Source organism: Somniosus microcephalus, chromosome 19 (genome assembly GCF_052327205.1).
Source record: "Somniosus microcephalus isolate GS21.2 chromosome 19, FLI_Smic_1.0, whole genome shotgun sequence".
NCBI classification, from domain to species: Eukaryota; Metazoa; Chordata; class Chondrichthyes; order Squaliformes; family Somniosidae; genus Somniosus; species Somniosus microcephalus.
The window spans coordinates 14300792-14319126 of NC_141005.1; the positions used below are offsets into that span (position 1 = coordinate 14300792).

At 43.1% G+C, this 18335-nt stretch overlaps 1 protein-coding gene across 2 annotated transcripts in view; it reads left to right on the forward strand.

Moving 5' to 3' along the window:
- The window catches only part of pi4kab (phosphatidylinositol 4-kinase, catalytic, alpha b), a 173243-nt gene that overhangs the window by 27733 nt on the left and 127175 nt on the right, over positions 1–18335 (forward strand). For both annotated transcript variants that reach the window (XM_086012001.1, XM_086012002.1), the window contains exons 11-18: positions 1534–1725; positions 3936–4036; positions 6648–6777; positions 7216–7339; positions 9165–9260; positions 11887–12070; positions 14192–14295; positions 16003–16171. In XM_086012001.1, the coding sequence (XP_085868127.1) occupies positions 1534–1725; positions 3936–4036; positions 6648–6777; positions 7216–7339; positions 9165–9260; positions 11887–12070; positions 14192–14295; positions 16003–16171 (1100 nt within the window). The remainder of the gene's footprint in view (positions 1–1533; positions 1726–3935; positions 4037–6647; positions 6778–7215; positions 7340–9164; positions 9261–11886; positions 12071–14191; positions 14296–16002; positions 16172–18335) is intronic.

Sequence of the window (18335 nt, forward strand, 5' to 3'; positions counted from 1 at the left end):
CACAGACTCCCAGCCCTGCAGCAAAAAGAGTGCAGGACCCTAGAACCCTACCCCATCCTCCAGAGAGCCTATGATCTGGATTCTGAGGCGCAGGATCAACTTATAATTAATTCCCTGTGCAATTTGTTCTTCTTGAATTCCAAGGGAGATGTTAAAATGAGATGTACTATTTATTTTATATTGGCTGATTTTTCTGCATGGCGTTGCTTGTGAATCAAAGAATATGCTGTTTTACAACGTGGGTACTTTAACCTGTGACAGCACCCTTCCCTTCCAGTCATTGCAGTGTAATGAGCCTGTAATTAACCTCATGGTGTGACGATTTAGAGAAATTAGACTTTCAACCAACAAAACCCAAACAGATTATCTAGTCATTAAATAAAAACAGAAAATGTTGGAAATAGTCAGGCCAGGTAGCATCTGTGGAGAGAGAAACACAGTGAGCGTTGCAGGTTGATGATCTTTCAACAGCGACTCTGATGAAACGCCATCGATCTGAAACGTTAACTCTGTTTCTCTCTCCACAGATGCTGCCTGACCTGCTGACTATTTCCAGCATTTTCTGTTTGTTTTTTCAGATTTCCAGCATCCACAGTATTTTTTGTTGTTATCTAGTCATTATCTCATTGCTGTTTGTGGGACCTTGCTGTGCGCAAATTGACTGCCGTGTTTCCTGCATTACAACAGTGACTACACTTCAAAAAAACACTTTATTGTATTGAAGCACTTTGGGATGTCCTGAGGTTGGGAAAGGCGCTATATAAATGCAGGCACTTTCCTTCCTTCTCTCCACATTAAACGCAACTCCACCGTATCAGGACAATACATTGCGTTACATGATATAACGCCGCCTTTTGTGATAAAACCATATGCAGCCTGCCTAACTACAAGCAATGCAGGTGTGATCCACTGCTCATGAAGGATAATCCAGACTGCAGCATGTTTCAAGGACTTGATGTATCTCTGGATTCAGATGGCAGTGATAAAATCGTACAAGCTTGTTCTCGCAGTTTAGAATAGCTTGCGAAAGTTCTGTGTTGTTACACAAGCGAGCCTACCTCGTTATCTGAAACGTAACCAGTGAATGCTGCAATATAAAACAGGAATTTGCACATTGATCACCCAGAATTTACGATGTGTGAACAACGCCACATTCTTATTATTCAGCAGGACCAAATTTAGAATTAATCTTTGAGTTGCAACAGTAGGATCTTGTTAGGTTACTTACCATAAGGCACAGTTTGTTTATAGCATTCAAATAAGTGGAAGGATGTAAATAACAATGAATTTTTGTATGGCTGTTTTAGAGGGAGAAAGGTAGAGGTAAAAATTAAAGAGAAATTGACATGTTTGTCACTCAGCATAAATTTTGAGCAACCCACACGGATATCAGGACCTTTTGTACATTCCTGTCCAACAGTAGAGTATTGCTGTCAATGGAAGAAAATGTGTTTTTAAGAGCTTGGTTAAACTGAGTCGATGAAATCGCTTTCTTTGATGTGCTGTCAGCATACATCACTTTTGTCCTTCCAGATCTACAGACTGCATTTGTGAAGGAGGTTCACGATTTTGTGCTCGAGCAGTTCAACAGTAGCCAGTCTGAACTGCAGAAGATCTTGCATGATATGGAGTATTTCCATCATGAGTTTAACCCTCTGAAACTCAGGTGTCAAGCGAATGCAGCTTGTGTGGATTTAATGGTGTGGGCTGTTAAGGACGAGCAAGGTAGAGAACACTTGGTGGCGTCTAGAAATCTAATGTTCATTTTCTGTACTGTACTGATTCCTTTTTTTCTATTTGAGTGGTTTAATCAAGTTGGAAATATAGGCCAGGCTTTGTGTTGTGGCCACAGAAGGTTAAGTATTTCTATAGCTCCTTGAATTTCTAGATATCAGTGGTTCTTTTTATACTTTCCTCTCCTCAAACGACTCCCCTTCCTGGGTACATTTCCATGAAGGTAGCCCTTCAATACCTCGACCAAATTGGCTGTTCTTCACGTGTGATTCTAGACACTAAGGGGGGAATTTTAACCCTAAAAAATGGGTAGGTTGGGGTCGGGTAGGAGCTTAAGGTGTTAAAAATCTGAGTCCTCTCCCCAACCCACCCACTTCCGGTTTTAACAGAGGCAAGATGGGTAGCCAACCCACTCCCAGGAGGTGGGTTCGCACTTTGAGGCTGGAAGTCTCGGATTTAACCTGCTTTGCAGGTTTAACTGTAGCCGGCTGGGGTTCCTGGGCCTCTGGATTCCCAGCAGCTGCAGTGAGATGAGGACAGCCTTGGGGAGCATTCCTTGTGGGCCAGGAGGAGCTTTCTCCCAGCCCCCAAGCATTCCCCCACCATCAGCTCCCCCTCCCCCCTGGGGTCAGAGATCAGACCCGCCCCCACCCCCCCATCACCACCACCACCGCCCAAGGGTCGGCCCCTGCACCAACCTGTTTGTTGCGGCCTCTTGTCTGGCGTTCCTTGCCCGACTGGAAGCCAGCCTGTCACTCAGGCTGATTTCCGGCCGGGGAACCTGCCCGTGACGTCACGCGCACACTGAGGAGTTAAAACTCCAAAGCCTGAGGGGGAAACCCGACCTTCTGAGTTTCCCACACTCGATCTCTCTCCCCGCCCCCCTAACAGCGGGTCTCCAGGTAAAAATTCTGGCCTAAGTGTGGGTAAGCCATTCAGCTGTGGAGGGGAGTCGCAGCTAAGATATATTGTGTCTGCTACTTTCTAGCAGGGGTCATTGGATAAGCATCAGCAGGAAGGAAATCCTGATTGTAGCACATTTACTGCTGCCTCGTCTGAGACCAGCTAACGCTGCACCCGGCTCAGCACTGCACCCAGCTCAGCGCTGCACCCGGCTCAGCACCACACCAGGCAGCGCACTTAACCAACTGAGTCACTGCGGAGCACTTGGTAGTTGTGCATTTTGACCTGTTTTTAACGTGAAAGAGAATATTTTGTTTGTTTGGCACGATCTACATTCCCACATTACAACAGTGACTCCACTTCAAAAGTACTTCATTGGCTGTAAAGCGCTTTGGGACGTCCGGTGGTCGTGCAAGGCGCTGTAAAAATGCAAATCTTTTTCTATCTGCCTTTTTGATGAGACAGGTTGAATTGCACTTTCATGGACTTACTGAAAATTTATTTTATACGAATATATTAAGAGTAGTATCTTTTAATTTGCATACCTTTTATTTTAGATGCAATTAGATTTAGTGAACAATTTACTGATATCCACAGCTTTAACAGTTCACAGCTATGTGAACTTCTGGAATTGTTTGGTAATTTATTGGCATTTTAAAGATACAGATTTTTCAATGCAATTTATGGATACTGTAATACAGTACTTGAGTAATGAGTGGAAAAGTATGATAGTAACATGAAGTACAGGATACCTGGGATGGCAGGAATGATGTATGAGGAGAGATTGGGTCGATTGGGCTTATACTCGCTGGAGTTTAGAAGAATGAGAGGGGATCTCATTGAAACTTATAAAATTCTAACAGGACTGGACAGACTAGATGCAGGAAGGATGTTCCCGATGGCGGGGGAGTCCAGAACCAGGGGTCGCAGTCTAAGGATAAGGGGTAAAAGCCATTTAGGACAGAGATGAGGAGGAATTTCTTCACCCAGAGAGTGGTGAACCTGTGGAATTCTCTACCACAGAAGGCAGTTGAGGCCAATTCATTAAATATATTCAAGAAGGAGTTGGATATATTTCTTAAGGCTAAAGGGATCAAGGGATATGGGGAGAAGGCAGGGACAGGATACTGATTTTGGACGATCAGCCATGATCTCATTGAATGGCGGAGCAGGCTCGAGAGGCTGAATGGCCTACTCCTGCTCCTATCTTCTATGTTAGGACATGTTTTTAGTTACAACAGTATGAATAGAGCAAATTCTACTTCAGGTGTTCAACTTACTGAATTCTTTTAATGAAGGTGCGGAAAATCTCTGCTCAAAGCTTTCAGAGAAGCTGCAGTCCAAGACCTCCAGCAAAATAATTCTGTCGCACATGCCTCTGCTGATTTGCTGTTTGCAGGTATGTTTAAATTTTAAAAGTTAATATAAAGGAATTCTATTATTTCCCCGGTGTTTTTTTCTATCAAGTGTCAGCTTGGCTCAGTTGGTGGCATTCTCAAACCCGAGTCGCAAGGTTGAAAGCCGCACGTCAGGGATTTGAGCACCTAATCTCGGCTGACACTTCAGTGCAGTACTGAGGGAGAGAGACGCGCTGTCTTTTGGATGAGATGTTAAACCGAGGCACCGTATCCCTGTTTACGTGAATGTAAAAGATCCTATAGCACTTTTCCAAGACAAAGAGAGCGTTCTCCTGGTATCCTGGCCAACATTTATTCCTCAACCAACGCTACGAAAACATTAACTGGTCATTTATCGGTTGCTGTTTGTGGGATCTTGCTGTGCAAATTGGCTGTTGCGTTTGCCAATAAAAACAACAGTGATTGCACTTCAAAAGTAACTCATTGGCTGTGTAAATGCTTTGGGACATTCTGAGCACATGAATGACATTGTATAAATACAATTTTTTTCCCTTTTCTATTACTAGTCTGTCTTCCCATTTCGGCAAGTTTTTCAAGGCAATGGGATACTCTAAATCTGCCACCCGCACTGGTTAATGGGAGATGATTTTTTTGGGAGGTGAAATTAACAGTTACCTGTCTATCCCGAGCAGCAGTGAGAACCCTGGCTGTCGTTACTCCTCTAGCCCAGTGACCAGTTGTAATGTCCCATCTACTGTCTTAGCTGAGATCTGCTAACTCAATCAACCAGGAATTAAACCTGGGAACGTTTGCTGTGTTTGGGTTAGTGCTGTACCAGGCAATTATTTACCCACTTAGCCATCCAGAGCGTCTGAAAGTGGTTTCTTAATTCATCGTAAGATTGGTGCCATTTCTTGGAAAATATACATTCAGTCCTCGTCTTTTTCTCTAGCACTACAACCCCCCTCCCCCCCCCCGACTCCTCACCCCTTAAAAGCTCTGTTCCTCAGACTCTGGCCTCTGGTGCATCCCATCTCTTCTTGGCAGCTGTTCCTTCAGCCACCTAAGTCCCACACTCTGGAAATTTCCTCCATGAACCTTTCTGCCTCCTTTTCCAGTCTCCTTAAAACCCACTTCTTTGGCCATCCCTCCTATTAACTCTTTCTTTGGCTCGGCATCCATTTTTCGATTGTGCCTCTGAAACGCTTTGAGTCATTTTTCTACATCCATGTTCCATTTTATCAATACAGCATTTATGTTCATTGCAACTAATCTAATTAACTAAAAATATATTTCTTTGTGGGCTTTTTTAAAAAAATTTTTTTTTTTTTTTAAGTGTTCCAGTTTCACTTATCTTTCTCTCAACATAACCTTTTAAAATATTTTAGTTGATCTCCTGTGGCGGTGCAAATGGGTAGTCAAGACCATGTGTAGTCTTCAGGTGAAGTGGAGAGTGGGTGATATCTGGATCAGGGTGCATAGATATAATTAATTCCCCATTTTAAAGCCATGCGCTCTGTCCTTATATACAGGAAACTCGTTTAAATGGCACCTAAATAGCCGGAATAAACGGCAAAATTCTCACTCCGAAAACCGGCAATGTTGCCGAGTCCGAGTCTCCCGTGGCGGCCGAGTTAGTCAGTGGGGGTAGTTCTCCAAACTGCCACTACTCGGCTTCTTGGCGCTGTCCGAAGTCCGAACACCTCAATAACAGGAGTCTGACTCTCCCGCGCTGCCGGTAGTCTCTTCTGATCCGCCATTTTACAGGGGTACTGTGTGTCTCCCACGCTGCTGGTAGTCATTGCATTGCATTACCCTCAACTGGCAGTACTGTACTTAATCAAGCATCTTCCACCATCCAGTTAACACAACATTCTGTAGGTGAGTACCCAATTACTGTATACTGCACATTTCTTGATTTTTTTATTTTTCTTTGTTAAAAATAGCCTCGGTAGCTAACCCTCTCAGTCATCCGGAATTTTTGATCAACCGGCAACACGCCGGTCCCGTCGGTGCCGGATACCAAAGAGTTTCCTGTAATATGATTTGATATTTATAGTTAAATAGCAAAAATTATGGCAGTTTGGAAAGCAGAGAAATAGAGTTGTTTGGTATGGGTTTCGCTGCAGTACAGCTGAGGAGCAAATAGATGCAAAACTGAGGCACTACAGCGCCACCACTGGCAGGTGGGTATAATTACAGTGTTACAAATTTACATACAGTTTCCATTATAAATGTGATTAGGAATTTATAATGGGAAATGTGGATACGCAAGTATAACAATGTGACAATAGGAAGTAAGGTTCTGTAGACAGGAAATGTGTGTTGCTACAAGATCTTTAATTTAGGATTTATTACACTATAACATTGGCACTGCCAAAGTGATCACACAAAAAACATTTTTGCTGTTGTAACATGTTTAATGGATTGGCAGACTGCTAAACTTCAGAAGCACTTTTTTAATGTGGTGTAAACCATTTTTAGAGACAGTAGTTTTTACTGTCAGTTACATAGATTCTAAAAGCAGAAGCTTGAAGGGCAATCAATTTTTAAATGGTTTACTTTTTATTTGAAGTCGTTTTTGCTTGCTGGAGCCACCATGCATTTGTAAGCGTTGCTTGCATTTCAAAATATTTTCTTTTATCTGACCAGGGTCTGGGACATTTGTGTGAGCGATTCCCTGTCGCAGTTCATTCTGTCACAACGTCGCTACGAGATTTTTTGGTGATCCCTTCGCCAGTTCTCGTCAAGGTGTACAAATACCACAGTCAGTATAATTCAGGTAACTGGCTGCTTACCTCACACTGTTGTAAATTTGTAAAATGTCATAATGGCCTTCATAAACGGAATATCGTCACTACCAAAAAAAAAGTTGGTTTGGTACTTTGAAGAAATATTGCAAGAAGGAAATTATTTTCATTGCCAGAAACATTTAGTGAAAACGCTGAGGAAGAAAAGCAGCCGAGAATGTCCTAAGCAACATGCAGTACACAGTGGTGAAAATTGCTGTAACAGGTCCTTCATTTTGCTATATTCTGTATAATTTAGGATGAATATTGAAGTAAACATTAAATAAAATGTCTGTCGCAATAAGGTACAAAAGGTTTGCTGAATAATGTACATGTCCCATGCTCTATTTCCTAGGAGACTTTTATACAATAAAAGACAGTGCTAACCTGTTAGTATTTCCTGTAACGATGCAATTCTGTTCCTTTTAAAGGAAGTGCTGACATTAAGATCAGTGTAACAAATGAGCACTCGGAGGCAACTGTTTTCTCCTCCAAGAAAAACCAGCCATCAATGTACGAACAGCTGAGGGACATTGCTATAGACAACATCTGCAGGTAAGAAAAACCCAAGCTATCTATGCAGGAGCTGACATGAATCTTGTCATTCCTGTGGAAATGACTTATGAAATGATACTGGGCGGCCTGCTGGTGGCGCTGTCCAGGGAAAGTATAAATACTCGGGCATGGGCCCAGCTTGCGCAGGACATTCTTTAACAGGAACTAGTGAAGGACACAACTAGATCTCCATGTTGTAAAACAGTTGATTAAAGCTTTGTTTAACCCTCAGACCAAGTGCCTAGTAGTTTTCTTACGTCAGGAGCATTGTTATATAAAGAAAGAAATTGCATTTATATAGCACCCGTTATATCCATAGATGTCCCAAAGTGCGTCGCAGCCAAGGAATTCCATTTGCAATATAGTCACTGTTGTGTAAGCAGGCACAGCACAATCAGCAATGAAGTGAATAATCAGTTAATGTGTTTTTGGTCGTGTTGGCCGTGGGGGGGGATGTTGGCCAGGACGCAAGGTAAACTCCTCTTTGAATAATGCCATGGGATTCTTTATGTCCACCTGAACAGGCAGGTGGGACCTCGGTTTAATGTCCGACCCAAAGGATGAACCCTCCCAACAATGCAGCACTCCCTCAATATTGCACTGAAATGGTCACCTAGTTGATGTGCTCAAGCCCTGGAGAGTGGGGCTTGAACCCACACATTTCTGACTCGGATGCAAGAATGCTGCCAGCTGAGAGAGTGCTGCACAATTGGAGGTGTCATCTTTTGGACGAGGCCCTGTCTGCTCGCTCAGGTGGATGTAAAAGATCCCGTGGCACTATTCCGAAGAAGAGCAGGGGAGTTCTCCCCAGTGTCCTGGCCCATATTTATCCCTCAACCAACATCACTAAAAAAACATTATCTGGTCATTATCACATTGCTGTTTGTGGGAGCTTGCTGTGCGCAATTGGCTGCCGCGTTTCCTACATTACAACAGTGACTACCTTCAAAAAGTACTTCATTGGCTGTAAAGCGCTTTGGGACGTCCTGAGGTCGTGAAAGGTGCTGTAGAAATGCAAGTCTTTCTTTTTAATCTCTTTGCTGTTTACCACTCCTTTCTACTCCGCCACCTCTCCTGCAAGGAGGGAAAAATAAAGTTGCAAGATGAGTTACCTATTAGGAATTCTGAACTAGAAAATTGAAGGAAAAAAGTGAACTTGCATTTAGAGAGTGCCTTTCACAATCTCAGGACATCCTGAAGCGTTTCACAGCCAGTGAAATACTTTTGAAGCATAATCAATGTTCTAGTGTAAGGTATCACAGCAGGCAATTTGCACACAAGGTCCCACAAACTGCAGTGGGATCATTATAAAGATAATCTGTCTTTTTCTTTTAGCCATGCTGGTTGATGGATACATATTTGGCCACGACACCAGGAGAGCTCCCCTGCTCTTTTCCGAATTGTACAATGGGGTGAGAAGGCAGACTCTGTTTAACGTCTCATCCGAAAGACGACACCTCCGACAGTGCGGCACTGCCAAGAGTTTAAACCTCAGTCTCGAGTGATAGCACTTGGGCTTCTGGCGGGAGTGAGGCTTGGGTGCTGTGTTTGGATAGATTCACAGTTCTCAACGCCTGTGTGTTGGGCAACGTTCCCTCTAAGCTGCGCGGCCGCACAGCTGTCTGCTGATCCCGCGCAGCCTGGGACCGGCTTTTACAACGTGAAATTTTGTGCATGCGAGAAACTTTGAATGGGCCATGCAGCCTGTTAAAGGGACCGCGCACCCAAATTTAAAAAGGGGGAACATTGGTGTTAGGCTTAATTTTGGGGGTCAGATTTTAAAACAAAGTTGTTGCTATGCTTACAGTATTATTTTGCTGCTTAGGTGCCTTAAGGCGGGATCGGTTGCAGACCCAGTGATTGTGGAAGCATTCTTAGCCAGTCTAGCCAATCGTCTGTACATATCCCAAGAGAATGATAAGTGAGTAACACAACAAAGTTCTTCTAATCTATTGTTCCAGTTATGGGCTAAACCATTAGATATGCCTTTTTTCATATACATCTAGCTCAAAATCTGGAAACAAGTGGGTGCTTATAGGCTACAGATTTAATCTACTTTCAACAATGCTATGCTTTTTGTTTGTGAATTCTAAAGTCCATTTATGAATACTATCTGCAAATATACTTGGTGAAAAAATATTTTCACTGAAGCAAAGCTTTATAAATATTTTTCTTTGAGGGAAAATTAATCAAGATTTTGCAGTGGTTGATATGATACTTAACTCATTCTCTCCATGATAAATATAACTGAAAAAACATGCTGGCTTGAATTTTCAGTATTAGAATAGGGATGTTGTGTTTAGGGAATGTTTTTGGTATTGATTAAGAAAATCCAACATCTTACTAGAGAAGATTCCATCCTGGCCGAGGTTGAAGGAATTCTTGCATCAACTGCAAGACTTTGTCTTTATTTCTTTTTATCTTCATATGCTTGGATCAATAGATCACTAGTTCACTAGATTGATCCCTGGGATGAGAGGGCTGTCCTATGAGGAGAGATTGTGTAGAGTGGGCCGATACTCTCTGGAGTTTAGAAGAATGAGAGGTGATCTCGTTGAAACATACAAGATTCTGAGGGGGATTGACAGGGTAGATGCTGAGAGGTTGTTTCCCCTGGCTGGAGAGTCGAGAATCAGGGGGCACAGTCTCAGGATAAGGGGTCGGCCGTTTAAGACTGAGATGAGGAGGAATTTCTTCACTCGGGGTGGAGAATCTTTGGAATTCTCTACCCCAGCGGGCTGTGGATGCTCAGTCGTTGAGTATATTCAAGGCTGAGATGGATAGATTTTTGGACTCGAGGGGAATCGAATATGGGGATCGGGCGGGAAAGTGGAGTTGAGGTGGATGATCAGCCATGATTTATTGAATGGCAGAGCAGGCTCGAGTGGCCGTATGGCCGACTCCCGCTCCTATTTCTTATGTTTTTATGTAGTAGTACAACCGTGATTATCTGTTATAATGGAGGGGACTTTTGGCCAGTGAGTTCATTCAAATTGGCAGATACTCGAGACGCCTGGCATCCCTGTTCCAACAGGATTCGTGAATGTACCTGACCTGCCCTAAACTGTCGTTGTACCGACCCGTGGGTTATAGAGCTGATCCAAATCCCCGACCTAACCCGAAGTTGCCGTTCAGTGCATGTAAAAGTTGAAATGAACTGTACCTATAAGGCCCAACTTGAAGTGGCAATCGAATACATGACTCCTACAGAACTGAATTCCCCCATCTGACCTGACATTTGCAGCCCAGCTGTTAAAAGATTTGACCTGACCTGAAGCCCTGACTCTCGCTGGTTTGGTTTAAGGATAGTTATAAACCAACATTTCTGGGAGGGTGAATAATTCTTTTCAATTTGCTCACGAGATGTGGATGATGTTGACATGGTTGCATTTGCCACCCTTCCCGATTGGCCCCGAGAAGCCGTCTTCAAACATTGCCGTTCTTGTGGTGATGAGGCTCCTATTGCAATTCAGTTGTTGTACAGTGACCTCTGCATTCTACAAGTATGCTTTGCCACAACCACAATTAGATTACAGGATTGTTTAAGCATTTATCCCACACGCTGCCTCTTGCGTATCGTCCCTTAAAACACTAGCGGAATTTCATGGCAAATAGCTGTTGACTATCTTCTTGGTAGATTTGACGTGAATGTTTAATTTTTCAGCTTGTGAGCCAATCGTCAAGTCTCATTTTACTGCCTTATCTGGTTTCTTAGTTAATCTGTCTGACCTGGACGTGACTGTAAACAGTTGTGTGGCTTTTTAAAATAGATTTTTATCTTGTGACCCTCTCCTGTTTCTGAACTGGTGTGAACACTTAAGTGCAATTAAAGCGAATCAGTGCAGAAAACTATTACCTTGTGACCAGAGGCTCTGGTTTCTGTTGATGTGCAAGGCATGCTCTGCTGCTGTTTATGAGCTTAACATAAGAATTAGGAGCAGGAGTCGGCCATTCGGCCCCTCAAGCCTGCTCTACCATTCAATAAGATCATGGCTGATCTTCTACCTCAACTCCACCTTCCCTCACTATCCCCATAGCTCTTGATTCCCTTAGTATCCAAGCATCTATCGATCTCTGTCTTGAATGTACTCAACGACTGAGCATCCACGGCCCTCTGGGGTAGAGAATTCCAAAGATTCACAACCGTTTGAGTGAAGAAATTTCTCCTCATCTAAGTCGTAAATGGCTGACCCCTTATTCTAAGACTATGCCCCCTAGTTCTAGACTCCCCAGCCAGGGGAAACATCCTTGCAGCATCTACCCTGTCAAGCCCCTTAAGAATTTTATACGTTTCAATGGGATCACCTCTCATTCTTCTAAACCCTAGGGAATATAGGCCTAGTCTACTCGATCTCTCCTACGAATGTTTATTTCTGTTGATCTTTTTCGCTGCAAGTGAGTGGTAATTCGAGTATGATGTGTGTTGTTTTTTATTCCATTCAATGAGTTTGAACATTAGGATTTTATTATGACCGAGTCACTATTGATCGGTTGAGTCCCGTTCAGTTTCTTCTTGTTGGATTTATTTTGTGTTTTCTTCCTCTCAGGGATGCCCATCTGATTCCTGATCACACGATCCGTTCCCTCGGCCACATCGCTGTGGCATTGAGAGACACCCCAAAGGTGATGGAACCAATTCTGCAAATCCTACAGCAGAAGTTCTGCCAGCCTCCATCCCAACTGGATGTTCTTATCATCGATCAGCTGGGCTGCATGGTCATCACTGGGAATGTAAGTGAGATGGAGTGATTTTTCACGGTAATTTGCACTGTGGCACAGCTACAGGAAACTTTCTGGTATCCGGCACTGACGGGACCGAGCCGGTGCCGTCCCATCAAAACTGCCGTAGAAACCATGTTAAAACATACGGAGCTTTTGAGCTCCATGTGAATCAACAAACCCTGTTGCTTAGCAACAGCTTCAAAACAGTCGGCCGCAGCTTAAAAGCGTCTCTGTAGCTAAGCAACAGCTTCAGCTAGACCTTGCAGAGCCTGACTGGGGGAAAAAAAAGCAACGAGAAGTAAAAAAACTTATAGGAAACGGCTCCTGAATTTTGCCGGTAGATAGAGCTTTCCGGACATTTAACCTCCGGTTAAACGAAAGTTTCCTGTACTTACAAATCAAGTCCAATAACCACTGGAGGTGGTTTTCAAAACTAGTTAGGGCGCTAGTTGAAATCTCTTGACATTCAGCCCTGCGGATAACTAAGGGGGTAATTTTCAACTTCATAACCTGGTCAGAGCGGATCGATGGAAATGAAAGCTGGGCGGGTTCTTTAACAAGTGGGTAATCAGCTCTGCCAATGTGCTGTCCAGGCAGTGAAGTTGAAAATTCACCCCCTAATGTCAAATCCTCTCCTCAAAAAAAAATAAAAAAAAATAAAAAAAATAATAAGGAACAGTGAGCCTGAAGCTCTCCACTTGCCTGGATGAGTGCAGCTCCAACAACACTCAAGAAGCTCGACACCATCCAAGACAAAGCAGCCCGCTTGATTGGCACTCAATCCACCACCTTAAACATTTATTCCCTCCACCACCGGCATACCGTGGCTGCAGTGTGTACCATCTACAAGATGCACTGCAGCAACTCGCCAAGGTTTCTTCGACAGCACCTCCCAAACCCACGATCTCTTCCGCCTAGAAGGACACATGGGAATACCACCACCTCCAAGTCACACACCATCCTGACTTGGAAGTATATCGCCGATCCTTCATCGCCGCTGGGTCAAAATCCTGGAACTCCCTCCCTAACAGCACTGTGGGAGTACCTTCACCACACGGACTGCAGCGGTTCAAGAAGGCGGCTCACCACCACCTTCTCAAGGGCAGCTAGGGATGGGCAATAAATGCTGGCCTTGCCAGTGATGCCCACATCCCATGAATGAATATTAAAAAAACTTGCATCGAACTGTTCTAAATTAGTTTATAATTATGGTAGCCTATGTTCGGAGAGAACCAACATCTATCTACAAAAGATTGCATCTGTCACTTTCCTGCAATCTGATCAGAGATTTTGTGGAAGCCAAACTGTTTTTTGTGATCTGATTGTCCCGTTAGTTGAAAGAAAGAACTTGGATTTAGATAGTGCCTTTCACATCCTTAGAGTCCCCAAGTGCTTCACAGGGAATTGATTACTATTGGAAGTGGAGTCACCGATGTTTTGTGGACCAATTTTTGAAGCTCCCTTTTCTGCAAACTGATTCGTCCAACAGTTGAAGATAACAATGATGGCCTGTCTTCTGTGTTCGGATTGATCTGTTAGCTGAATGTGATGTCGTAATTTTTGTTCTCCATAAACTAAGGGATGAATTATAAAAGTGCTGCTCCAGAAATATTTTTAACACCAAATAAAAAAATTAGTTTTATTTCATTGTCCTATTACTTTTCCAATATCCAACTTCTTCATCTCCCAAAAAAGGTCTTTCAGATGAGATGATGGCTGTGGGAACTATTGGCTTCTCAACTGCACAATCCTTAACATATTGGGTGATGGTGTCTGTAGTCTTCTTCACTCAACAGTATATTTACTGTAGTTAGAAGAGGCAGTTTTCAATACAATAAAGAGATCAATGCTGATTTATTTCCATACATATCGAGCCTTAAAGATTATTTGTTGTTCCTTAACCGAGTTTTACTTGTGTTTATTGACCTCTGACCTGAGAGTACTTTGGGGAGAGTCCATGAGCAGGGTAAATTACATGTGGGTGGTTGGAAGGGACGCAATGGATGCTGTTCACCTGTCCCATTCTTGACTTGAGAGACGTCAGTAATCTTCCTCGAGTGCCATACCTGGGCAATGTTTTAGTGTCGGAATGCTGAAACGGACTGACCAACTCTTGTTGCATTTTTACAGCAATATATTTACCAAGAAGTGTGGAACCTCTTTCAACAAATCAGTGTGAAAGCCAGTTCAGTTGTTTACTCAGCAACTAAAGACCACAAAGATCATGGCTACAGGTAGGGTTTGAAGCATTGCTGCAAACAATGTGCACAAAATATTTTTTCCATTTCATTCAGCTTGTCCTATTGAGATTTAAAAGAAATCAATGCAAAGATGTAGCATTGTGGTAAACCACTGCTAACTCTGTACATGTCTGTGTGGTAAACCACTGTTAACTCTGTACAGGTCCGGGCATGTCTCCGCCCCTGGCTCCACCCCTAAGCCCGGGTATAAAGGTGACTCGCCACCCTTCCCCTGGGAGCTCTTAGGATGGATCCACTAGCAGAGGCATGCTCCAGTTCTTAGTCAATAAAAGCCTACTTTGTATAAGTTCAGCTCGTAGTCTTTGGTGTTGTTGATAGTGCATCAAGCATACACTGTTAAAGAGAGTCTTCATTTTTACTCACTTGGACTAAAACTTGGGAAAAGTTGAATTAACCTAAAGATCCAAACAGCCTGCTTGTTAGCCAATAATTTCTCCTCTCTTGTGAGCTTTGCGTCATTCCCCATTCCACGGCAAAAGATGTGGAGAGGTGACCCGCATCTGTATTTTTTGTCTCGAACATTCTTGAGCCAAGGACCTGAGGTGACCATCATCTCCCCCTGGCAAACCACTGCGAAGTACTGTCCTTTGCTCAGCACCTTATCCTGATGCTGTGATGGAGATTGGAAACTCAGTGTTGGATAATTGCAGAGCCATTTGTTATTTGTTTGTACAATCATAGAGCACAGAAGGAGGCCATTCGGCCCATCGTGCCTGTGCCGGCTCTTTGACAGAGCTCTCCAATTAGTCCCACTCCCCCAGCTCTTTCCCCATTGCCCTGCAAATTTTCCCCCTTCCAGTATTTCTCCAATTCTCTTTTGAAAGTTACTGTTGAATCTGCTTCCACCGCCCTTTCAGGCAGCGCATTCCAGATCATCATAACTCGTGGCATAAAAAAGATTCTCCTCTTCTTGGAATGTGGGTGATGCTGGCAAGGCCACATTTATTGCCCAGCCCTAGTTTCCCTGAGTAGGTAGCAGTCGGCCTTTTCCTTGAACTGCTGTAGTCCTTGTGGTGGCAGTGCTACAACAGTGATGTTTGGTAGGGAATTCCAAGATACTGACCCGGCAATGATGAAGGAACAAGCCAGGATGGTGTGTGACTTGGAGGAGATGGTATTCCCACAACATTGCTGTTCCTGCCCGTCTCGGTATTCCCACAACATTGCTGTTCCTGCCCGTCTCAATGGTAGAGGTCAAAGTGACCGTGGTTCTACCACTTTGTTCAACAGTGCCTAGGCCCACGGGCCATGAGCCCTGTGAATTGTACCCTTGAAACCATGGCAACTTGTCTTATATGCACTTAATAGTTCTTAATTGTTGGTTTGTTCTGTTTGAATTTTGTGGGCTTGGAGGTTTGGAAAAGATTGTTCTTGGTGCCTCATTAATGGATAAATTCAAAATCAGAGTGATGAAATCTGTTGGTATTGGCAATTTGAGATATATGCTTCACCACATGTTGAATATAGTTAATATATTGCACCTGATTCTGTAATAGAATCAGGTTATTTGGCCCATCATTACTGAATCTCTGCTCCTGAGATATCTGTAATTCATTGACTTCAATGTATAACTTGCTATGAGAAGCAAAATCTTTTTAAAACACTTTATAAAATGTGTATATAATTGGGCTAATGAATGTGGCATTTTGATGTAAACTGTTCTGGTTCTTTTTGTTTCAGGCACTGTTCCCTGGCAATTATCAATGCCCTCGCCAACATTGCGGCTAACCTGCAGGGCGAGCAGCTGGTGGATGATCTTCTAGTCAATTTGCTCGAGCTTTTTGTGCAGCTGGGTTTAGAAGGGAAAAGAGCCAGTGAAAGAGCGAGCGAGAAAGGTCCCGCTTTAAAGGTAAGCAGCAGGCGGCATCACTTACAGAAGTGGCTCCATTTAGGGTAGTTATGGAAGATAGCCACACACGATCTTTAAAGGCAGTTGTTTGTGTTAGAAAGCATTTGGAAAATAAGTTGAGGGCATGCGGTTTGCTTTTAAAGGAGATATCAACATGGTCACTTGGATTAGCCCTTTGGAATATCCCGGACAGTTACTGGAAACTTTATGATGCCTCATGATTAAGTGAATGGGCAAAACTGGGGGAAATGGATTTCAGTGTAGGCAAATGAGATCATCCACCTTGGACCTAAAGAGGATAGAACTGGGTACTTTCTAACTGGCTAAAAGCTAAAAACAGTGGAGGTCCAAAGAGACTTGGGGGTCTAGGTACATAGATCATTAAAATGTCATGAACAGGTACAGAAAATAATCTAAACGGCTAATGGAATGCTGGCCTTTATATCTAGAGGACTAGAATACAAGGGGGTAGAAGTTATGCTGCAGCTGTACAAAACCCTGGTTAGACCACACCTGGAGCACTGTGAGCAGTTCTGGGCACCACACCTTAGGAAGGATAGATTGGCCTTGGAGGGAGTGCAGCGTAGGTTTACGAGAATAATCCCCTAACTCCAAGGGTTAAGTTACGAGGAGAGATTACATAAACAAGGGTTGTATTCCCTAGAATTTAGAAGGTTAAGGGGTGATCTGATCAAAGTTTTCGGGATATTAAGGGGAACAGATAGGGTCGATAGAAACTATTTCCGCTGGTTGGGGATTCTAGGACTAGAGGGCATTGTCTAAAAATTAGAGCCAGACCTTTCAGGAGTGAAATTAGGAAACACTTCTACACACAAAGGGTGGCAGAAGTTTGGCACTCTCTTCTGCAAATGGCAATTGATGCTAGATCAATTGTTAATTTTAAATCGGAGATTGATAGTTTTTTGTTAACCAAAGGTATTAAGGGATATGGGCCAAAGGTGGGTATATGGAGTTAGGTCACAGATCAGCCATGATCTCACTGAATGGCGGAAGAGGCTCGAGGGGCTGAATGGCCTACTCTTGTTCCTATGTTCCTTTGTAGTCATTAAAGTCTGGACACCCCAAACCTGGCTAGCTTTACCTGTGAGGTGAGATAATAATACTTAGCAGTGTGTGGGTGTTTGCATACCTGGGCAAGAAAACCTTTTGAGGTCTCTTGAGTTCCTTTTTGAAATAGCTGGAACTTCTAATCTTGCATCACTGAAGACATGGGGCCATAGACTAATCTTGCCAATGCAACAACCTGTAGCATCATTGTTCTTCTCCCACGAGAACTGTGCCCACTTTCCTTTATCCAACTTTACGCAGCAATAATTCAAGACGAGATGATCAGTGTGCAAAAGATGAAAGTTCTGTTTATTTGTTGCCTTCGCTAAAAGCAGCCTTTGTGTTTACGTATTACTATTTAAAGCTTACAAAAATGAGAGCGGTACGGTGTAGCGTTTGAAGTTGAAAACTCTTCAAGTTCACTCTTTTTGTCATCAGTCTGCTAAATTTGTAAACTGAAGAAGTAGAAATCATCTTGTCAAACTTTTAACAGGTTTACAAATCTCTTGGGCTCCATTTTGCAATACAGGATGTAAGAATTAGGATTTAAATGATAGTAAAATATTTTTGATATTCGCTGTAAACTGCTTGAGCTGACCCAGTATTCTATATCCCGTGCTAATAATATGAAGTATTATTACAACAGATGCATTACTAATCTATTCACTTGCTCAGCAACAAGGTAAATGTCTTGCCACTGGTTGATGTCAGATTTTGTTCCTAAAATGTTGGCATTTTTCTCAAAAGTCAAATTAAAAGAAGACATGTTTATGCTTGTCACAGCTTTTAGAACTGCCCCATAATGCTTTGTACACAACAAATTGCTTTGAAATGAAATGATTCTTACGTAGGCAAATACATCTGGCAATACCTTTGTAACATCTCAGCTGAAAGATGGTGCCTCTGACAATGTAGCACTCCCTTAGCGCTGCACTAAAACGCTAACCTGGATTATGTGCTCAAGTCGATGTGCGGGCTTGAAGCCACCTTCGTCTGACTTCGAATGCTACCAACTGAGCTAAGCTGACGCTTGATTAAGCTTTTTGAATGGCGAACGCACATTGAAAATCCAGGATCAAGTTCCATGCTAAGTACC